Below are 24,647 nucleotides of genomic sequence, written 5' to 3' on the forward strand. Positions count from 1 at the left end.
GATTTGCTTTGGATAGAGCGGGCCTTGCTTGTTGCGGCAGCTATACTGGCTTTGGAAGCACCGTACCTGGAAGCAACATTTCAACTAGCGGAAGTAGTACTATACGTAACTGTTCTATCTTTCTGAAAAGCTTTAACGATCGTTTGCCGCTTCAAGCGTTAGCATTAGTTTTTGGGTGAGTTTTCCAAATGTTCAAACTCCTTCAATTGTGTTCCAACTTACAAAACTTGTGTGGTAGAAAGTGTGAGCCACACCGCTTTATCTGGCTCTTAAAAGCATGTTCTTGCAACGCTTATTGCCTACTTTTAGGCGGAAATGTTGATTTGTAGCAAGTGAACAACAAATTCTACAAAAAAGTAATTGATAATTTGTTCAGCTCTGAAAACAAGAGCTCTAAACCTTTTTTATCACTAATATTATTGGTTTTCAGTACGCTGGAACTCAGAAGACGTCTTGTTGGAAGATAGTTCTTTAAAGTGTTCTAGTTCGAAGTTTTTTTTCAGAAGCGTAAGCATGAATCGAGTATGGAAGACTCTTCCCGAGCAGGATCAAGATCCTCTCGAGGCGTTCACAGTGATCCAAACATTAGCGTCAACAATCACCAAACACCTTCCCCTTCGAATGGTTGAGGTGCATGGAGCCGAAGTCTTTCGGAAGGATTTGCGTACGAAGAAGTGCGCGACAACTGCTGCAGACGAAGAGCCTCATTAGCATCGTGTTCTAGCCGGCGCGGGCAAGGGGCATCTCGGCGGCGTTCGGGGAAGGATTATCCGCCGGCACCACCGCCCCGCCACACCGTGACCGACTTCATCCACTCGGCTAGCGCTTTGCTCAGGAAGTGCGTTATCTGTTACATTATGGAACACCGTTTCTTATTTACTCAGTGGGAAGCGCTCAGATTCTCCAGATCCTTGGCGGATGGTGGCCGGGAAAGGGTGTGGGCCGGCTGCTGACCGCCCTCCTGATCGTTCGTCACGATCGGGGGCAGCACGTTCGGTCGGAACTCACCCATGACGTTGCCGGCCGGGTAGTAGTACGCGACCACGAACAGCTTGCCCGTTTTGGAGATGGACTTGCTGACGCCGAAGTACCGGCTGGCCCGCCACACCATCTGCGAGAAGTGGCCGGTGTTGACGTTGGTGTGCAGCAGATGGGGCTCCTTGAAGAAGTCGTACCGTCGGCTGGTGCTGTACCAGTACGTGGCCACCTCTTGACCTGTGGGTGGAGAGCAAACGCGAAATGATTTAGGGGTTTTAAACGAGTTTTTTTTCATTTTCTCCTCAAAAACTCTTTAGTGAGAGGGCTATATGTGCTTGATCAAGTTTTTAATGTATCTGATATATGTAGGGTAGGACTGTTGCCCTCTCACTCACTCCAACCAACGCGTTGATGGCTGCCCAATTATGGTACTTTAATTTTATCATGGCTATTTTGAAATGTTTTGTGCGAACAGATCGTCTCATCCTCAGATCCTAACTCTTATGTATAAACAGTATCATTTAAAGTTTTGTTTTTCATTAGCATTGTACTATACATGCTATCATTTCTGTTGAAGAAGATCGGAGCATGCCAATTATAAAACCAATAAATGACTTGCCTGAGCCTCAGTCAGGCCAGCCGAGCGCTTTTGTAGTAATTTATCTGAGTGAGACTGGTGATAGCTTTTGGATTCATTTTTGCGAAACACGAGTCAGTCAAAGGGTTAAAATACCATTTTGCTGCGCAAACTGTATACATTCAGGCGTTTATTTGCTTATGAATTGAAGAAGCACACCTAAAGGGCATAATATAATACTCTTTTAGAATAGCTAAAACCATTTTAGATCGTATGATGTTTGTACATAGAGTGACTTTGTGCATACATGGTATACTTGCATTTAACTAGATTTCTTGTACAGATGTTACATTTAAACATATCCTTAAAACATACTTCTTTGTAGGCGATGCTGTGTTTTAATTTGGTTAAAAATTAATAGTATCTATTGAACGATATTTTTTAAGTCAAAAAATCATTCGGGGAATTCATATACTGGAAGATAAAATGCTTAAAATGTTAAATCTGAATTGATATTTTACGAGATTATTTCCCCTTGTAGGATAATACCATTCGATTGTTCATAGATTTTGTCGACGTAATCGCTTGTAGGTGCAAAACATGCACATAGAGACAAATTTTAACCAATTTATCTTACTCTTATCTTGATTTTTATTCTTTTGACGCTAGATCTATGGAACGTAGAGGCTACTATTGCTCGTATTCACTACCAACAAATCAACAAACGGACTAGTAAGGTTCATTAGTCCAAAAATTCCAAATAATGAGGTTCACTAGCTCAAAACATCCATTTAATAGAACTCAAAATTACCACTTTTAAAACAAAGTCGATATTTCAGTGGATCATCTGTTAACTGGCATTCTTTTGCAGTAAATATATTATATTACCTGTTGAGCATCTTGGAAAAATCTAATAAAATATGTATATTTGAAACGAGTTCTAAAGCCCCCCAGCACCTACTCACCAGAAAGATCCGTCAGCAGACTGTTGGCAGGGCAGCAGAAGATGTTCTGCCCATAGTTGGTGCCGCTCTGGTAGTACAGCTCGTTCGTGCTCGCCAGATGGTTGGCCCACTGTTTCGCGTACTCGCACAGCTCGGACGAAACGCTCAGCGCGGGCGCCCCGTGCCGCATCCGGTACTCGTTGTGCCAGCACAGACACTCGAAGATGAACTCCTTGTCCATCACGATCTTTACCTTGGGCGAGTCTTCACCACCACCACCACCACTGGTCGACGCTCCGGCAGCGTCCGTTCCGTTCTGCTTGCCGCCCGACCGGTCCTTGCGCTGTTCGGTCGGTGTCGATTTCGGCAGCAGGGGACGATTGTCGAGCGCGTCCTGCGTTTGCCCTGTGTCATTGATGCTGATGTCATCGAGATTTACACCTGAAGTCCCCGCAGCAGCTGCACCACCAGGGCCGCCCGGTTTGCGTACGTTTTTGTTCAAATCACAGGCCGCGACACGCTTCCGAAGGTTGGCCATCACGATCGCTTCCTCCCTGTGGAAGGGACAGAGAAGGGAAGGTGAAAGAAGAGGTTAAAATGCGGCTGGGTTTTGTTGAGTCGTTGGCACAACGACTGCAAGCGCCGTGACATTTATTGTTGTCTGTTTTTAAGAAGCTACATCGCCATTCAATTAATCTGCTTCCTCTGATCGTTTCCCCACAGACGGAAGCAAAAACAGCTGTCAACTGGTTCGTATCGTACATCATCATCGTTATAATTAATTCCGAACGCTTCGTCGGACAACCATCCACCAACAAAAACCCGGAAAGTAGTTCAAGTACCTTGGCTCCGTACGGTCTGGCACAGAAGAAGTGGATGACTGTCCACTTCTCCTGATGCTGCAGTGCAACAAAATGCTCCAGATGTGGCCGTTCAGTTTAAAAGAGGCAAAAGATTTCCCCATAACGTTCCTGCATTCCAACACAACGGGCTGGGTAAGTGGTCCCTTTTCTCCGGTGCGATATCCAGGCCGTGCTGGCTCGCAAGTGTAGCCAGTGCGGCAAATTTATGGCACAGATTAAATCATCGAGGCTGCAAGTGAATAAAATATGTGACTATGGCTGTATTGGGTTCAGGTCGAGAGCATGCTGCTGGTTCAGGAATGACCTGAGCGACGTTGCATGCGTCTTCTCGAGAGCTACCGATGGCTCTTCATCTACTAGGGCAACCAAACCTCAGTGGATGAATATCGTATAAAATTATGCTCACGTTGACAGGTGACGGGAGGCCACGAGGTACCTCACCGGGCACAAACAGATAAGCAATTGATTTTTCACTCCACTAAATCACTACGCCCTTAGTGGCTTAAAAAGTGGCCGCTTCTGCACGCTCAGAGGACTTACAGTAATTGGAACTACTCATTAATTTCCTTCGTTTTTCTATCCACCTCAGGCACAGATTGCTTCCTCCAGTGGGGAACGCGCGTTTGCGTGACACTTGGGCAAGCGTTTTGCTAGGCGTGGCCCGGGAGTACGTCCAAGCCGACTGTTATCTTCATTGATTTATGACTTATTTTCAGCTTCACGCATCTCACGGACCACGGTGTTGGCCAACATTTATCCGTTTCCATCTTTTCGGGCACAAAAGCGCATGCATAATGGCAAGGAGGGAGGCCGTTGGCCATTCTTCGCCTAGCACTCCTGGTTGCACGCTTCACGCACGACATTGTGGAAGTTATCATTAACATAAATTACTTTCAGATTAGGAAAAGGAACGACCGTTTGGTGCCCAAGTATGCGCTACGACGTTCTATGGAGCGGTTTTAATCACGTTTTCACATTATGATTAAAAAACAACACAAACACAAACCGTCGAGCGAAAGGCATTAAGGAAAGCTTAGGCATTCGGTAGGGCCTACAGTTTTGGGGAACACTAATCTGACAGCTATCTGTGATGAATGGGCGCTTCTATTATTCCAACCAAAATACTCACTTCAATGAGAGTTTTGGACTCAGTTATTTGATTTAGTCTTGGAACTTTGATTTTCAACAGGTGGCGTCAGGACGCAAAATTCAAAATTACATGCAAACTTTCTACGAAATGTTGCCGCTTCTGTACCGTGTTTTGTTGCTCAATGGGGACAGTTCTGCGCTCGCTTAATGCCATCATCAATTTTCTCCCAACCGTCCCTTTGCCTCAGCGTCTCGATCTTATCAGGCCCACCAAATTCACCATTCAACACTCCATTAGGTTTACGCTTTAAAGCGGCGTGAAGGACGGTCGATGGGACTCCATTTCTGTGACTCCCGGGCGTAACTTTCCATCCGATTTCTACATCTTCCAGCGGCTGCTCCAGGGCTGTTGTGGACACACGGCGTTAACGCTAACCGGGCGAACGAATGGTTCGATCCTAGTGAGTCCCCCCCCCCCTCCCATCCGCAGGAAACGTAGTTTATCAAGCTCAATTACCTTTTCGGTTACTGTGCGGGGCCACGTGTACGACTGTGTACGACCGTGCCTGGCGAGATGGCAGCAGCATCTGGTGGCGTGCGTCACATGGAGACGGGGTTTTTTTTTTGTTTGGGGAGTTTGTTTGTATGTGTCTGTGTATGTTTCTGTAGTGTGAGCATGAAGCGGAAAAGCTCATGATTAATTCCGTGGAAGATATTTTCGAAATGACGCAAATGGAATTCGTCTCTGTGTGTGTGTGTTTGTTGTAAGTGTTTTTCGGTGGTCTTAATTGCCCATTTGCAGTAAGTACAAGTAAGGGCAGAGGGAAAGCAACTTCATTTAAACTTTTTAAGTGTTTTGTACAATTGAAAGGACATACTCAGGGAAAAGAGCTGCAAATCAAAGTGTAGCGAACAAGAAAAGAAAATTCGAAGAACCAGTTCTGCTAAAAAATAGTGAGTTCCATTGAATTTTACTCCATTACTTCTGAGTTCACCTAAAAAAGTCGCATTATCTAATAAATGTTCTCATTTTATTGAATTCTTTGAAACCACCATAATGCTCTACTACCTCATTTGGTATCTCAAAAGTGTATATTTCAATAGCTTTAGGTTGAGCAGGGATTTGAACGATTCAATTTATGAACTTGATGAAATCCCTTGTATGTTGGGGAAGCCGAGGTAGACAAAAACCCATCTTTAATGATCCACAAATGATTTAGAAACGAAATCAAGGATGTTTTTTTATTAAGCTAAATAGTCAACCAATAGGCTTCTGCCCTGTTAGCGTCCGGTAACTAGGCTGGCATCAATTGTTTAAACTTACCAAGCTACCCAATAGTTGATCTTATATTCCTACCAAAAGTGTTGATTGTAAAAGATTACTTTTATCAATTACCCTAATAGCAACACAATTTGACAGCGCATTAAAACAACCACTCATATCGTCCATAATATATTCACCATTTTGTTTCCTCCCGGGCAAATCTGCTAAGTAAGCTGCCCTCCACAAACGATTAAGCAGCGAGGCGCACCGGGCAAAACTTTTCCCTTTTTGAATCGCATTGCTCTTGCTTTTTATTCCTCTTTTTAGGCGATAAAATTGACCGCTTCGGGGCGCAACTGCAACCCGATGTGGCGCGCGCGTTACGGCACCCCGTGTACACTGTAACCTTGACATTTTGGGAGAGGATCGGCAGAAAAGCCCACTAGGAAAGCAACAAGAAAAAAAGGAAAACCAATTCATTTAGCTAAAACTTTTCCTTCCACTGCTAGCGCACTGTGTATGCTGTTACTGGTGCAACCGGTTGAAAGCGGTGAAGAAGAAGAGGAAAAGCATGTATCCGCCTGTCGGAGGATATAAAAGCAAGCCTTTGGATTGGCTTTTTTCTTGTCATTTTTTTTTTGCTGCTGTGTGGGCAATCGGATAGAATAATCTATCTTTCTTGCTCGTTGGGAGTTTTATTCGCACCCTTGTTTCATGGCACTCCCGAGGTCACAGTGCCGAATATTCTTTGCGTAGCATAGAAGTTGTTTTTTTTGTTGGTTTTAATACTGCTCGTTTTCGGTGTTCAATGCGCCAAAGGGGTGTTCTGGAATGTGGCTAACTTTTAAACGGTGTTGATTTTAGGAGCATTGTTTGAAAAGTTTAAATGGATACAGCAGCCACCGTGGAAGGTTATCTGCGCTACGTGTGTCTTTTTTAAAGCAATGTGAATGGCCAAAGGGCAGGTGCTTTAATGTTCGTGCTTTTTTATCTCTTTCCACACATCTCTTGCTTAGTGTTGAAGTTATAATAGAGGTAGTTATATTTTCCTGAACATTTTTCCTTCTTTCATTTTCATTCCAACCAGCATCATTTGTACTAACAATAATAAAGTAAATTAACTCTTTTGGAGTGCTTTATGAGTTCGTTCCTCTGAAGAGCTCTAACAGTTACATTTTCAAATTGTGATAGGTTGCGAAGGATCACAATTTTGTTCGGGCCGTTAAACCGAAAGGAACTACTACATAAACAAGCACATAAATTTAATGACAGTTAAAACTGGAAACGCCCTGCCAAGGTGGTTCCACCCTCTATATCCACCTGTTGCAGTTGCAGCGTTTCAGCAAAGGGTGCTATTATTCACTTTACTGCTGTCATAAATGCTGTGCTGCCAAATGACTTGAAACATAGAGTGTAGGTTCACTGTACACTATCGTGTTGCAGAAGTCTCGCATCACGTTAGTTTATGCTTGTGCTGCACGCTGCATCACAGTTTGGTGGATTAAAAGGAGAAAATGGACTTCATTTTGTGTGTTTATTGATTAATAGGAATATATTTCATTCAATTCAACTGAAACCTATGATCGTAACATAAAAGGATGATGTTTGACGTTAGTTTTTATTCTACATTTGAATGCATTGCGTGGTAAATTTTTTATGGAATTGACATTTCATTAATTTAACTGTTTTTTAAATAAATAACCGTACTCTGTTATTTGTAAATACTTCACAATGCTAGCAACCTATACAACAGTAAAGGTTATTCCACATCGGCTTTTGTGTGGATTTGGCTAATACATTTGTAAATAAACTTATTGCATAACCTTCAGGCGCTAAGCAATGCGCTAACCAAATTCTACGCTGCAGAATCAATTACAGGATCAAACCTGTATCAAGATCAGGCACTGTATACGTTGCAGAACTGAAACAGGTTCGCGATATGTTCTGAAATTAGGTCCATGTACAGTACATGTTCGGTTTGGGTTCAATATCAGTATCAAAATCAAGTTCACAGGAACAGCTTCGTGGTCGCTTCCAGGAACGGTATGGGCTCAGTAATACGGTCGTTATCGCCAAAATTTGCCTCTAAGGGGTGAATATTTGACAGGCCTCGTAAATTATATACTCTGACGCATAAATTTTTATCTGAAAGTCAACAATTTTCTTTTGTAGCAATGATGAAAAATGTAAAAGGCATTTGAACAGATCTATTACAACTGTGATTTTACACTACAAATGCAGTACAAAAACCGTGTTATAGGAGTTTTTGTGAAAAAAGACTTATAAAATCCTCTCTCAACTCTTTCCGTAACCGTATTTTTTCTTCTAATTCTCTTTAATTATTCTTCTAAGTTTTCATAAAGTTTATGATAGTCTCTACACTCTACCTCTGTTTTTTTTCGTTAATTTGTTTTGCTAGGTCATGACTAGTTTTGTTAGGCTTAGTTTTTCATGAATTATTTTGTTTATTTGTTAGGGTTGATTTAGTTTTAAGTCTGCTTTATTTAGCCTTGATGGCGGATATTGAATTATTACATGAAATGAAATGAAAATTTAATGAATTTTCAAAATATAACACTTAAAAATACATGCCAACAAAATTCTTGGTAGCAAAAAAACTTGGTCACGAAGTTCTTGGTTGCTTAATTTAATCAGTTTTATTTGTAATTCAACTTAAAAAGTAAGTTACGGTCAAAAAGAGATACCTTAGATTCAGCAATTTTGACAATCTGCCATAAATTGCCTTAGAGAGAAAAATAGGTAAGTTAGAGCCCCAATTTAACGGCAACGACTGTATTTCAAACATCAATATAGGTATAACATAAGATTCTTTTAATTCATTCTTAATTCCTCGTTCATTCTCGAATGAAGTTTCAAATGCTGATTATTGAGTGAATATTTAAAGTAATAAGTCAAGAGACACACTGTAAAATGAAATATGTAAAAATGTGTGATAAAATGAAATATGTAAAAATCTTTAAAATCTTGTTTCTTTCAAAACATGTCTCATCTTTCTCGTAATCATGAACGCATTTACAATGAATATAAAACACATGATAAAAAACACATCATCTATAAAATAGAAATAAACGTAAAAAATACATTTCCCACCAAAGCCGTTGATTGCGGGCAACCGGTTAAGGAGCGATGGGTGAGGTGCAAAAATCTCGATATCAATGCAAATATGAAATTGGATTGCGATTCAACCATGTCGAGGTAAAATATATATATATCGCTTCCTTCTTCTTGGTGTGAAACTGTGCTCTGTTCCCCCTCTCTTGCTTTATGCCCCACGGGTTGCTCATCTCGAGTCGCGCCGACCGAGGGTAGAAATCTTCATTCCCATCTACCAGCATCTACCTATGCCCCATCGTCCCACCAATCGCATTGAATATTTATCACCCAATCAGCAAAGCAGCAAACGGAATTTACCCTTGCCGGTTGGTACCGGTCGTTCCCGGCGTTCCTGCAACCGACCGTGTGACATTTTATCACAGATTGATATGTTGCTTGTGCTCACAATTCCCACCGGGGCGTTAGGAAGCAATGTGCGCCCGTGTTGGTATTTGCTTCCGGGCTAGCTGGTTAGCTTTCGGAAAATGCGGGAGAAATTTTGCTCCTGAAATTAGGTCAAGATACGAAAAAAAGAAACGAAAAAAAGACGAGCGAGAAAATGGCCGCTACAGACGAACGGTGATGGTACTGCCATTTGCACTGTTTGGTAATAAAGTAGCTAAAACGTTGCATTTTCCATTAGCACAAGGAACGCGTCAAGAAAGTGCAATCCAAAAGGGAGGCACAAAACAAAAAAAAAAAAGCGAAGAGAATTCTTTGTACCTTAGCGTAGGTGAATGTTTGTGCAGACGTTGTGTCCCGTAAAAGTTCCGACAATTTATGGCTGTGTCCTGGTTGGATGGTTGGAGCGTGCAAAAACGGTAACGGGTTGTGGGCAAGTTTCCCACGTGCATCACGTACGCCTGATGGGCAGGGTTATGGTTAGCTGAAGCAGCATTCCAGCAGTGCTGCAGAAACTGTGGTACAAGTTGTGGGTGGGTTTTGCAGCGAAAAGAATGCTTCTCGTAGTAGTAGTAGTTTTTCACCACGCTGGCTATCGCGATTGCATATCTTTCGGGCGCAAAACGCGATGTGCCAAAGGATACAACCAGGTCACACGGGTTATTTCTACTACAACTTTCAGCGCAGGTACACTCAAGACCGGGGGAACCGTTGGGATACAGGGAAAGGGATACAATTTACCACTGCTAGTGAAAATTGTCACTGAAAGTACTATCAAACGATCGTGCAAAGGAAGGACGCGAGCAAAATGGTCTCTCCCACTTCCCTAGAAGCTAACCATGGGGAAGTATTATTTACATCGTACCGTGAGTGTTAGCCTTTAGTTTCGGCTTCCCGGCGGCATCGGATGGTTAGCTTTAGTTTGCTTAAAGTCAACACAACCACACAGCAACAAAACCACACCGCTAGGGACACACAGCACGGCACAGGGCATTGCAAGCGAACGACTCGACTGTCGGGCTTTACGAGGTGTCTTAATTTTAACTCGACAACTTCGAGCCAGCTTCAGCGTTCGTTTTGTCGTAAGCAACATTTTCTACGCCGTTTTCTACCGTTCGCTACTAAGGTTCGCTGGCCACTTTTTCCCCTTCCTCAGTTTATTCTCCTTTTTTCCTGATGCTGTAGCGATGGGCCTTGGTGGGGTTTTATTTTTTTGTCACAAGCTATTATTCTTTCCACTGCTGTTCAGCAGGGGGAACGCTTTTACGTAACATCTCGGTTCTCGTTTCGTGTTAGTCTACCAGCGACAGGACTGTGGCTGATTGATGTGTATTTGTGCAGCATGCCTTTTGATGAAGGCTCAAGTTGCCGTTTTCTTATTAATTGTTTGCTCGGCAAGCTGTTGCGGTTGCCACACGAGTGGTCCCTTAGCTTACAATGGGTTTGTGCATTTTTCGCCCGGTTTGTTTGTGACATCTATATGCAGCGTCTGGTTTGGGAAGGGTTTTAGAAGGGTAAAACAAAGATGCGAGAGGGTTTTATGAGTGCTTAAGATTTTAACGATCTAACGATCCAAAGATTGCACTAAACGGGTCATGGGTTTTGTGTGCTTTGCCTTGCTGTGGCACATTGTTTAAGAAAGATTAATCCTTCATTGGGTACCAAATTGGGTTTTTTAAGTTCCAAGCATGGAGAATGTTATACGTCTTCCCAAAACCATCATTTTATGGTTGGAGTTTGTGGTAGCCATGCTGTAGCTCGCACTTGTTGAAAGTAGTTTGAAAGGTTCAAAAATGAGAGCTGATAAGAACTAAAAACTAATTCTTAGTTGATAAATACTATGAAACATTGAAGCTGGAAGTTTTACCAAACCAACTCTGAAGACTAGGCATTACTTCTACGGATTACAGTATTTTATGGTAAATGGAGCATGACGGGAAAATCAACACTGTTCAGGAACATACTTGACAAATGATCGAAAGTTTAACGAAACACTAAAATAGTTTCGTTAAATTTAGAGCGTTCAGCTCGGGCCGATATAGTTTATAAATATGAGTGTATTTCGTGGAACAAACCCTCTTCCAATTTTGCTACACAACAAACGACTGCTGGTAAATATGTATTAATTGTTAGAAGAAGTTACACCGAAACACGGAAAGTAAATTATCCGAAATAGAGAGATTAACCAACACACCTTTTTCAATTATGATTATGCTTATGATTATGATTATGATATGCAAAAAAATGATCAATGCATGGCCAAATCAATGCATTGGCCAAATGCATGGCCAAAGGGCTCGATATAGCATGTAAAATTGACCTGAGAGATGGAAAAACCTAGCGGAAATCGATGAGAATACTTTAAACTTTGAGTAAGTATAGGGTAAATGTACCAATAGTGGTGCAATTTGTAGAGGTACCGATGTGTTTTAATGAATTTAAAGTGTCAGGAAGGACAATTTCTGAATATTTTAACACATAGCAATTGGAATATGTTTTATCTTCGCAATCGCAACCATTTTTACCATGAAACACATAAAATTTACGAAAAAATACATATTTTTGTGATTGCTTCGTTGTACCTATAATGGTGGTATGGTTCCTATAGTCGTCGTATTGTGTTCCTATAGTGGTGGTAAACAAGGATGCCTCAAAACAGTGTATAATATCAATATAACTTAGTTTTGAAGATGTTTTCGTGTGAATAGCAACGATTACTGCCATAATATTGGTTTCTTGCGTAATTTGATCGTAAAAAAATGTATAAATTTGATTGATGAAACTATTCACTAAAGTACTGCATCACACCTGTCATCAACCAACACCCGGAAGAGTGTGCTTGATTTGAAGTCAATTTTTCATTCAGCCAGATAAACGAATTTTGGCCTGTTTTTGGTAAATTACCTAATAAAAACTCATTTCTGTTGCTTATTTTAGTGAAAACAGTACGACATGTCAAAAATATCATCGAAAAAATCTAAAACGACCTGTTTTCATTGATTTTATAACTATAACCACTATAGGAACTTGCCTGTTTTGTGTACCTATAGTGGCACTATGGTAAAAAACACTTAAAAATGCATAAATATGGTCAAAATGCAAATAATTTTAGTAAAACAATAACATTCCATAACAGTCATGTTGAAAAACTAGTAATTGCGTGGGTATGTGATCATTTAGAACGTTAACAGAAAAATGAGTTTCGTTATGAAATCCTAAGGATTTTGGAAAAATGTTGACACATTTCACAAAATAATGGATTTTTCGGTCATCAAGTAACGGAATGGCCCCATTTAACTTTTAAACCCTTTGTAAAAGGTTAAAGAACATTTCACACTAACTTAAATAACTTAAATACTTTTAATTTGCCCTATGAACCGCATTTTAGAGCAATAGCACCACTATTGGTACTACCACCACTATAGGTACATTTACCCTACCTGTTGGTACTTAGAATCTAAAAATTAGCAGTAAGCATCAATTTTATAAGTTGTACTCCGCAATGGATTGATGGTGAATCTTATGTTATTGATGTTGTTTAATGTAAAACTGATTCTGTGGTAATATTCAACTCAGGTGGAAGCAACACCAATGATGTTTTTTGTCAAATAATTCTCTCAGTTCTCATTGCTCTAGAATTCTAAATTCTTTACGACATAATCTTAAAAAGACCTTATGATTTTTTACTTTCCAAAGGTTATGGAAAGGGTTTCGGGTTTCGGGTAAGGGGTGGTAAGCTCCGAAGTTAATGCCATAAAGCGTAAAAATAACTGTCCTGTTACATGATACTTTCTACTATTGCCGCTTAAAAATACTCTTCCTCATATTGCTAAATATGTTGATAATCCTTTTGTGTTTTACAAATTTTATTTTTGCTCTATTTAACTACTGATTCTGAGGAAAGGTATTCCTTTCTTTAAAAAAATATTTTAAGATTGGGATTTGATAAATAAAAAATCAGTAAGAGCTTTTTCCAACACACATTTTACGCTGCATTGTACTTCCGTTGCTTTTGCCTCTCAGGAGAATACATTTAATTTTCCCTGTTATGCGCTCTCCTTATCCTCACATCCTGACGCAGTCATCTCAAGCCTCCAAGCACACCCACCAAACACAATTCCTCCACTTCATTCAAACTCGAAACCCCGATTCACACACAATAACACAACGCATTGGCAAACCGTTATGAACTCGTAGGCTCCCCTTCCCCCACGGGACCCATCGACAACAAATGCTAATCAGGGGCGGCTTCGGCAGCTTATCGAAGGGCCCGATGGCCCATTTAGAAAGCAATTACTGTCTCATTTAATCGCACTGCGGTGTGCCACCATCCAATCCCACCGCCAAAAGGAAACCCTTAAACCTTACCTTCGCCGACTCGGCGCTGGCCGTACCGTGCTGCCCGGCAGTGTTTCGATCGGCGTAATGCTAAACTCGGGATTGCTGAACTGGATCTTTTTCGATGGCATTTTCACACTGTTGTTGTTGCTGCCGCTGCCCCCACCGATCCCACCGACGCTCATAATGCTCGACAGCCCGTTGCCGTTTGGATCGGTGGCACTCGGTGGCCCGCTGCCACCGGCTCCACCGCCACCGCCGCCACCATTATTATTAACTTTGTTGATCGATATCAGCTCCATATCGTTGCTGGAAAACTTCTTCTGTAAGGCCATGATGAGTTTGCGTGCAATTTTGATTGCTTTTTGCTTGCACTCGGCGATCAAGCGTTGGAACTGGTCGGTGTGTTAGCACAACGAAAATAACAATAACAAACGCTTATATAAATATAAACACACACACGCGCGCACTTTAACACACCGGTTGGGTAATAAAATGTGACACCGTTTTTATTTCAAATATCACTTGCGGCTTGCTGGTTCCACGACGACACACGAAATCACGACCTCGAGTTTGCGTTTTGTTCTGCTCTTCACGCGATTGCACGAAATGTGTCATAAAAGTGATCTTGCACTGGCATACCCTGGCGTGGTGGAAAACGGTAGGATTTATTTTTATCTCACTCACTTTGCTTCACTTTGCGTTATTTGTCCGACCCACTCGCTACACTTGTAATGAGCAGCGAACAGTCGACAGCGTTTTGCTTCACTGCAAACGATTTCAATCGTTAAAGATGGGGTAATTTAACATTTTCCTCCCCCTTTTTTCTCTCCCTTCCGGTATCTTCTGTGTCAGTGCTGTGCTGGTGTGTCAAGACAGACACATTGATTTGATTTTGAATTGCTTTGTTTTTGCTTCGCGTGTTACGCATGTGACGCACAACGCACACGATCCACTGCTTGCTACACTTTTATTTATTTCTGTCCCCTGTTTGCCGGTCCTTGCTGTCTTCGATGGGGTTTTGTTTTCTTCGATTTTCCCAACAACCGTCGCACACCCGTGTGACCGTCGCGTAAACAACACTAAACACCGCACTGGTGGTCGGCGTCAACCCGACCGGGCGTGTTTGGCCGCTTGGATGTCCCATCGCCCATTACAGCAGCGCGCTGGCAACGCGCTCACTGAGATGAAGTACATCTCTTCACGCGCACGGGACAGAGGCCGTGCCTTCTTTTCGGCAACACTGTTCAACGCCGTTCCATTCCTAGATCCTTGATTTTCACATTTTCACCTTATCGATTAAGGATTTAAGCGTGTTTTCTGTGTGCCACAGCGTGTTTCTGAGGCCCACGCTCGATCGATTTGTTGCCAAATCAAGTGCCGAAACTTTCACAACCGAGCCAAACAACACGTGCCAGTACAGGAGAAAAAAAAACGCTGCCAGGCTTTTGCCGTTTTGAGTGGGCTAGATTTTCCTTTTTCTTTCGTTTTGGAAGAATCTGTTATCTCACCCGGGAAGGTTTTTGCAAACGCACACCTGGCACCTTCCAAATCTCTGCTTGTGTAGACCTTCCTATGGACGTGTGTGTGCCTGCCTGCTGTCTGCTGTGTATGGCTGCATGGCTCCGCGTGATCCGTCCTGCCACGGTGAACTCCCGAGCACAACTCCTAGCCCGAGCGGACCGTCCCGAAGCTTTGTACGGCTGACTGGCCGTGGCGATATCCTTTTCCATCCAGCTCCGGCCGTGTGGCAACTCAGCGGTAACTCATCGCGCGGAAAATTCCCACCCCACATCGTTGGGGGTTGGGCCAGTGCGCATGTACAAACAAAACCATTTTCCCGTGCAGTTTTGTCGCTTGCAACTCATGCCCCGGAACTCATCGCGCTGTGTGACGTGAGCGTTTGGGTGTCGCTTGAATGGCATGGGGAGGCGGTGGCACAGAATTCGGCTTTATCCTTCCTTTCGTTTATTTTTTTTGTTGGTGGCCGTATTTACGTGCCAACATTTTACGAATGAAACGAGAAAGGGGAAGGGAGACGTTGGAGTAACGGAAGGGGGTTGTTGTGTAAGTTGAATTTTCATTCACTTTCTTTTCGGGGACGGCTCCAAAAATGCGGAAGCCGTACGACTCCTAACCCTCTTTAAGCGTGGACAAAAAAAGCAGAGCAAAAAAGCAAGTCGCATTCCGTTGCAACGGATGGACGAATCCAACCGACGATGGATGTGGAAGGAATGGATGGATGGAAATGAAGTCAGCAAAGGTTGAAGTGCACACGGACGCCCGTTTCTGCGTTCGCTGCTGTATCGCGCGGGTGTCTTTCTACCGCTGAGCTTGACGGTGACGGTGACGGTGAAGGTGAGCTTATCTTTTGCTCAAACAGTGTTCAAGTTTTCCCGTGACCTGAGAAGAAAATGGGAACGTTTTATTCCGTTTTTTGTGAGGCTTATGCCAAGGTGTTTATTTATCGTTGCACGTCACCGCCGTCAGCATACTGGCTGGGTTTTTTTTAGTACATTTTACTTCCTTTTTACAATGAAACCTGAGCTACTACTACTCACCTGTGTTTGTTACAATACGATGCAATCAGCTTTCACTTTAGGCACACAGACACACACACACACACACACACACGCTCGGAGTACTTTGTCTTTGGCACGTTTCAGGCCGGAGGCGAGTTTTTCTGGTGGGTTTTGCGTGTAAAGAAAAGCCTGGCTGTGAATGGGTAATTGAAATGGTTGGTCTGCCGGGCGTGCCACACCGGTGGAAATGGATTCAAAACACGCGTTTTTGTACGTGTGTCCTGTTGCCCAAGGTCAGTTGATGCACTTGAGCAGGTGGTATTGCTTGCGGGAGCAGCCGGGTGGTAGTGTTTTGAATGTTGAAAACCAAATTAATTGGGCATTGTGTACGAATTTTCTATAGAATCGTTTGGTCGCGTACAGCATTAATACAATTTGTTGAGAGATGCAGAATGTTAAATACTCATGATTTTGGAATAGCTATGAAATGTGTGTGAAACATGCAGAAGATCTGGGTAGTGACAATTTACCATATTCTCATCTCATCTACAGCAGTTGTTTCATCTGCCATGCAATTTGTGGCAAACCTTCCGTGTTGCGAACGTATTGAATAAGTCTGACAGATGACATGCCAAAGGCAGTTAGACAACTCTACTGGGAAAAGCGTTGTATATCCCAGATGCATTCCAGAGCAAACGCGTTGTGAGATTGGGATGTATAATTCCTTCTTCACTGCACGATGACAGCTTAAGAATCACAATTCTGGAGAGTTTGAATGACATGAGCAATCCACATCCAGAAACGTTAGTTATGAACAGCTTTCATTGAAGCAAACCATACAATTGAAGATATCAATCCGAAGAATTCCGTGGAAAATCTGATAACATTGCCAAATACACCACTATGCTTTGTTGTCACGAAATAGGCTGACACGTTACGATAAAACCATAAAATTGATAAGAAACGCATTTTTTGTAGTCACTCAATCAACTACGGTTGGAATCATCTTTAAAGGTAAGGTCTCTCAGTTAATGCAAGACACAGGTACACTGTTGATATTGAGCTGATAATATTCACACGTATTAAAACAGCTGTTCAATTTCTTGATTGATTTAGAGCAAATGTTCACTTTCCTGCTGTCATTCCCGCTAAATCATAGCAGACTTTTTATAACTGATGTTCGTGCGATGTTTTGAGGCACGATGTTCTAATGTTCTCTTATCCAAGACTCTTTAAGACGTTTCTATCGAATCTTGATTATTTTATGCATTCTAGAGTTTCCTCTCTTACAGCTCAAATTTTTTGAGTTTGATGGGAAATTACACATTTCAAACAACTCTAGGCTTGTATGTCATCGAAGTCAGCTATTGTATCGGAATGGTTACTGTATAGGGAACTGGTCCGGATAGAGTTTCTGCACTAGGATTAACTCGGGATCAGTTTGAAGACTAAACTTCTGAACTTCGAGTTCTAGAACTCAGAACAAATTTGATTACCGGTATAGGTTCTCTGAACCAGTTTCTCCTAACGATATCTGGGAAGTCCATTACAAAACACTGTAACCAGCACAAACTAACAAGTAATAAAAAGTAAAACATGTCTTGCAATGTACCATTTGCTTGGACATTCCGAATAACATCTCGTACATGTCAAATGCCTCAAACTGAGCAGTGAATGATCCACCACATTGACAACTGATCGACATGAGAAAGGATTAGTCTCACTAATCGTATTTACCAGTCCATCAAAACAACTCCAGAAAACTCTTTCACGCTTTCTCGCTCCATCGCCCCCACCATTTCTACCAATCTGATGAGACGAGGCGTGAAAGTTATTGTCACCTTTTCGCCCCAGACCAATGGCTTACAAGCACCAACTTACCAACGCCCGTATTTGCAGATCGCTTTAAACCCGTCCGGCAGTGTTCAAGCCATCGACAGTTCGATCATCGAGCCTAAGCATGCAATTAATTTAAATACGACCAGCAAACACCCGTCTGTGTCCCGCTGTTACATAAGAGGTGTCGTTCTTTTGGCTCTCGATCGATGGAGCGCAGGTTCTAGGGCTGTCATAATTTTAACATGTGACAGGTTTGTGTTTCCTCCCCCGGCCCTTCCCAGTATCGGTGACAACTTGAAGTGTGCAAGTGGGGGTCGGCTACAGCTTCCCCGGCTTTCAGCTCCAACGGGCCAAGCATTATGTAGTGTGGGAGAACGGCAGAACGGAGTGCGTTCACAAAAGAAAACAACCACCCGGGAAACAACGTTATTCGATATTTATCTGTTTACCGACTTTCTGCCGAGCTAAGCGACACCGCTGCTGTATGTTTTCTTCGACCTTTCTTGACAGCTTATGATATTGTGTGCGTGTTAGTGTGAGTCGATTGTATGCTCAAACTGGGACGTGCGATACAGTTCACCCCGTACAGGATACTGTTGGAATGTCATGCATTTCCGCTATGGTGTAGTTGATTGTAAGCTTCCCTTTTTTCCCCCTCCCAGCAATACTCACCCGCGGTGCTCCTCCCATTCCCATCGATGACTAATTGCAAACATCGTAAAACAGTGTATTTTCTGCACTGGGCAAAATAAGCTACACGTGCTCAGAAGACTGTGGTGACTGAGGGAGGAACTGAATGGGAAAACGATGAGGTGCCGTTGGCCATTTTCTCAAGCCAACCACCAGTCCTTGTCCTGGGGTTGTCTCTGCTCCCTATCCAATGAGGCGACGCTTTTATGATCGGTTGCATCTTTATGTATTCCAGTGTTGTCGCGCGAACCTGTCACAAAACTGGCACACCATTCTCTCGATTCTTCGATGTGAAGCTCGAAACGAGAACCGTGAAGTGGAGGGAAAACTTTTTCTTTCTACCCCGCTGCCTCTCTTTTTTCTTTTCTTTCTGTTGCGCGAGCAAAAAGTTTGCAGGCCAAAGGGCGGAAGTAGGATAAAGTGAATCAATATTTTCTTTATGTTGTTTTTTACTTTGTCGTCGCGAAATAAGCTGATCGAGCTGAGGCTCACATCTTCCGGCTTCGGAAAAGTTGAAGGTCGCGAAGATGGCTCATCCGCGCTGTTGGTTATAAGGAAAATTCTTTTTTTTTTATATTTATTTTATCTAATCCAATAGGTTAGCTTGAGTCCGTTGGGGAAATGCTAGTTTAATTTTATTATCCGTCTGCATCATTAAAGAAAAGCCATAAAAATGACCTAAATTATGAAGCTTTACTCGTAAAGCCTAATTTTATTTAAAATTCTGCTTACACTTCATACATTTGCAACAGTATAAAGTATTTGTGCAGCATGAAAAAAGGCTTTCTGTGACAAAAACTTGCTCTTCTGAGTTCTATAGCTTTCACGTCCTTTGTTTCAGTCATCTGAACGGTTCCACCTTTTACGCATACAATGCGCGTATTCAGCACAACCATTCGTTCTACGGACTCTACTTCAGCCCCATTGCAAAAAAACAGATGGACCATAAAACGATGGTTTCGCGCACACAACTTCGAACAATGTCGGGTGGAACGTGAAGCCGAAACTCATCATCGATGCGACACAATGAAAAGCGATGCTCAGGGGGGTGGGGGAGGGGAATGCTTGTCTCTTGGTTGTAGAGCTTCGAAAGACCCGTGCGACCCGGTAGTGCATCGTCTTCAGGAGGTTTTAGAACGCAGCAGCAAAGTAAAAGAGGAACGAGCATGAACACCTAACACGACCAACGCGGAGACCGGAGACCGGAAGAGAAGTCATAAATTTAATAGACACCGAACATCGTTCGCTTACTCGCTCCGGTACCCCCGGTACCCATTCCCTTAACTGTTTTTTCCTTTTTCTCCGTTAACTAGCACGCTCACATTTCACGGCTATGTATGTGTACACACCATACCCATTCACTGGTAGCACGGTTTTCCTGCTGCCTCTATCCAATAAATACATCGATTCGGAAGGAAAAGTGTGATATCCCGAGCACATGGGCAACACACAAGCCCAATGAAATGGAACTGCTCTGGTGATTAGGGAAGCTTTTTAAGGGATAAGAAAGGCTCGCGGCGTTTGCCGATAGGGCTGGCAGAATCGGAATCGTGGAATAATTGACTTGCTAACATGCTCTGATGGAAAAGAAAGTGTGGAGGCATGTCGCTCGGAGATGGAGCAATCGATCGGGTAGGTTAGCGTGCCGCTGCCACATTTGCAACGCATTCCAGTGGGGAGATATTTTTGGCATGTGTGTAAAGAAAAATGCCAACGACCTGTTTATGAGGCGAGGAAAGAAAGGTAAAAATACGCGATAGATAAAGAAAAGGATACGTCTTCGGTCGGGCTATTGAGGTTCTTTATTGATTATTGAATGTATCATGCCGAGTTCGCTGCTGCTGAGATGAAAGACACAAGTAGCAGCTTAATATTGATGTACTTTCATGAAGTCGGTATCTCCTTTTGATATTGAATCCTCTTGACGATGCTCTTGAGACAGACGATCCGGAGATTTGAGTTGATTATGCTTGTATGGATTGAGATGTTTGAAATTGAATCTTTCAATCATAGGAAGGTCTCTTTGTTTAAATTTTAAGTTGTTCTGGAGAAAATCTTTGAGGAATTCAAATGAAAACTCTAAGAGACAGGAAATCGCATAAAACACATGATAAAGGATCTGATACAATATTCATCAAAACTCCAAAAAGAACAAGGACTTTGTCTGGTATGATTTGAAAAATGCTAATAGAGATCAGTCTGAATTCTTCTACCACAAAACTAATATTGTGAAAAAAGAAGGAAATAGGATCCTTGTGACAAGTCCAATGAATAATTTGGTTTGGTTAAACGCTTGCGTAGCCAATATGGCACAAATTCCATGTTCCAGGAACTAAAATATTTTGAAAGCCAACAGAGATCATAAAGGATCCTTACTTAAATTGTCCCAGTTATTGGGTAGCTCAACGCAATTCTACCATTGATTGCCAAAGGACCATTGATTCCAAAGTTAACAGAACAGATGTCTATAGAATCTGGAAACTTAATTAATCTAGAACTTAGATTGCTCCAAGAACCAAAACTATGCTGGCTAGGGCCTAGTCCAAATGATTGATATTGATAGATCGTGGCAAAAGCTAACAGGATTTTTATACCATGGAATTATAATAGCTTGGACATGATCCCAATGTAGTCGTCGAATGGTGTTTTAAAATCATGATTTCTAACAACTATGTTATTAGTGACACTTTTTACATTCTGTTGACATTTTTTCACATTATATAGAGCCACTCCAAACAATAGTAATTAAAACATTAAATTACATTTACCATCGCACGTGCTATTCAAACATAAATCACTTACCATCACGCACGACGTCCTCGACAGGCCCATCCAAGAACTTGCCTAGAACATGGAGCGATGGCTTGAGCTTGAAAATAAACAGCAAACACTTTACCAGAGCTCCACCGTGAACCGTGATGGATCGTTAATAATACAGTCGGCCGTCAGTCGCGCACTTTGTCCCGATTGTGTCCGGTTCGGTGCGTTTGAAAAATTGAAACGTTTAATTAAAACCCGTAAACGAGGCGTTGCCCATCATTAATGATATGGGTGGAGTGGAGTGGGCCCGTTTGTGCAGCATTTATGCAAGATGCATCGACCGCATAAGACCGTGACCGTGAACTTTTTTTGTAGCTTTTTTGCAACTGTAGCTCCATTTTCCGTTTCTCAGAGGACGAAGTTGTTTTCACTCCGTGTGCGGTAAGAATAGCATACACAAGCCGGGTCCCCGACTACCATCTCAACCGCACTATCAACAACTCCGACCGAAGAGCTGAGGCAGGACGAGTTGCACCGCCCGAGTACGTTACATAAATCCACTTTTATGATTGCAATATTTCATACTGACCCGCATTGAATTGAAATTTATTTGCTTCCGCATGTATGCGACGATACGATACGGCTTAAAGTACGTGTGGGACGTGTGGCGTACTAGCAGAGTGGGGGCAAAAAAACTCACCACCCGAACTCGTCCCGGGAAATGTCGGTTCCTCATTTCCTTTCCAGAGCTCTACAGAAGTTCGTTCTTAAAAGGGAAACTAAGAATCTGCACCGCCACGTGGAAGCGACTTAGATTGGAAAAGCAATGCATCGGGGATCTGGTGTAGAACAAATCGGAGCAGCAGCGTCACCATGTTCCGTGCCAAGAGATTCGGAATTGGGCGATTGAGTTGTTCCCGTATTTTTCTCTCTCTCTTTTTTTGCTGGTAGGAAAAACCGCACAATCACGGTTTTGGGTCGAGTCGCCGAAATGGCAAAACAAGAGAAAACCGCACACACACACACCCAGAATAGCTGGTTACGGGCGCGGAAGTAAGCTTGATTAAACGATCCAGTGGGAAAGGGAAATGGGAAACCAAAACAGATGGAGATGGATAGGAACCGTTCTGACGTTTGAAATGCCATCATTAAGAGACATGATGCGGCGGATTGGATTGTGTGTTTAAGAGAATCTGTTTCCTTTGTTGGTCTTATAGGATGATGGTGGCGGTGGTGGTGGAACCGGATGATGTTTCTTGTCTTTCTTGTTTAAATGGAATTTTGTACCAGAACAAGCATTCTTCTGCTGGTTAGCGTGATCGATAAATGTGTAGTTCTGCGGGTGTAGTTTGTGGGGCATTTGTCAAGCCAAATATGGTTCCATTTCGGTACTTGATACAGTTTTCGATGAGAAAGGCTTTAACGGACGTTAGAGGAGTTGTAGTTGCTTGCCATCGAGTATTTAAAGGCTTTTCTTGTCCAAACATGTGCAAAAATAGTATTTCAGAAAGAATGATTGCTAAAGAATGAAATTTCTATAGAAATATGAATTAAAGTAAAAAGTTCATTTATTTGTTCAAAAGAAGAAAGGATAAAAAAATAAACAATAATATATCAGAAAGTATAACACCACAAAATTGGCTTGGAAATGCGGAAGACCAATCAATGTCTTCCAGCCAGGTAAGCAAGAATAAGCAGGAGCAGAAATCGATATCACTACATTATAGTACCTACAAACACGGCCCAAGATAACTGTCCATCATAAAACCATGCCAGTCAAGCAAACAGGTAGTAGGAACGCATAAAGAGACAGAGAAATTGATTACCAAAATGAAGGAGCGACGGTGAAATGTCAATTCATATAGATTGTCTGATTTGAATGATTGTCTTGTTAGTGTGAGTGTCCTCTTAAAGCTTCGGGTAAAGGCTTTAACGAACGAAGAGAAAAAGAGCAAGCAAGTTAGAGTCATTCGTGGGCGAACTTTTAAAAATATATTTGACTGGAAGAAATACCACAATAATTCTCAAACGTATTGTAAAGGATAAATGGAGCCTATTTTCCGATATATTTTTAAAAATAACTTAGGTAAACCATCTAATTCCAATTATTTGAATTTCATAAAAAGGTCTTCGTCAAGGAATTATCAATAAAATTTTCCTAATATCACATCTTGAATATACACAATCATATATTGAAACACAAATAATTGATTACCTTGTCTTGTATCTATAAATAGGTAAAAATGGCAATGACGACAAGATACGAGAGAGCTATACCGGTTCATAGACAATTAAAATAAAGGTCATCGATAGACCGAGACATTAAGTGCAGTATGAGAAGCATCACAACGAATTTGTGAAGGGAACTGTCACCGAAAATCATGGCTATAGAAAGACAACATAATTTAGCAAATTATTCACCTGATAGCTCTGCCAATTATAGTTTGTATTTACGCACCATTATTATTTAACATTTATAATTATCATAGAAAGCATTACAAAAATCCTGGGCAAATTATAGGACATTGCATTCATTAACTCAAATGAACAGCAATGTCCTGTAGAACCAAACTTCTTCGACTTCCTTCAAGCAACTGTGAGTCCAAGGTGTCAAACGATCCCACATTGTATCCATTTGGGATTATCTTGCGATTTGATCACTCACACTCGCACCTCTTTCGCCGGAAACCCCATGTTTGTTTTGTTTGTCCGACGCCGCCGACAAATTACTTACCAGTGTCAAGCGCCGCGGTGGTACCGTATGTCAAACATCCAACCATCTGCAAGCCGACGTTAATACGATTCCATTACATGCCTACACTTTGCACCAACCGGTCGGTCAGTCCATCTGCGCCGTCACACCAGCTTTCACGATGCGATGATAGATTGCATTTAATTAATTAATTGCATGTCAGTGAGAGCAAGACAGCGTGTGCGTCTGCACTTCCAAAGAAACGCCCGTTCTGGTCTGCTGACAGGCCGTGAACTTGACCGGTGGCAGAAGCTCCTTCTCTATGCAGCTGGGTACACTTCATAGCAAAAAGGCCAAGAAAAACCTGCCCAGTTATGCTCGATAAATTGCTCACTTAACGCATGTCGACAAATGTGGTTGCTTCGTAGCGATGCTACTACGCGTACGGCTTTCCTCTAACCGTGTTTGAACCGCGTCCCAAGCCTACTGCAAACGTCAAGTGTCAAGGACGTGTGGCTCTGTTTCCCATTCCCCTAGGAGCCCGTGGGTTCGGAAAAGTCGCAAAAAGCCTCCGA

At 42.3% G+C, this 24,647-nt stretch overlaps 1 protein-coding gene across 1 annotated transcript; it reads right to left on the reverse strand.

Moving 5' to 3' along the window:
* Positions 1-472: 472 nt before the first annotated feature.
* On the reverse strand, positions 473-14,390 carry LOC120952105 (uncharacterized). Its single transcript, XM_049605635.1, has 3 exons — positions 13,600-14,390; positions 2,521-3,053; positions 473-1,215 (listed from the first exon to the last, which is right to left on the reverse strand). The coding sequence occupies exons 1-3, from the start codon at positions 13,902-13,904 to the stop codon at positions 881-883; spliced, it is 1,173 nt and encodes a 390-aa protein (XP_049461592.1). The 5' UTR covers positions 13,905-14,390; the 3' UTR covers positions 473-880.
* Positions 14,391-24,647: the final 10,257 nt, after the last annotated feature.

The sequence above is a fragment of the Anopheles coluzzii genome, chromosome 2 (genome assembly GCF_943734685.1).
Source record: "Anopheles coluzzii chromosome 2, AcolN3, whole genome shotgun sequence".
In the NCBI taxonomy this organism is placed as follows: Eukaryota; Metazoa; Arthropoda; class Insecta; order Diptera; family Culicidae; genus Anopheles; species Anopheles coluzzii.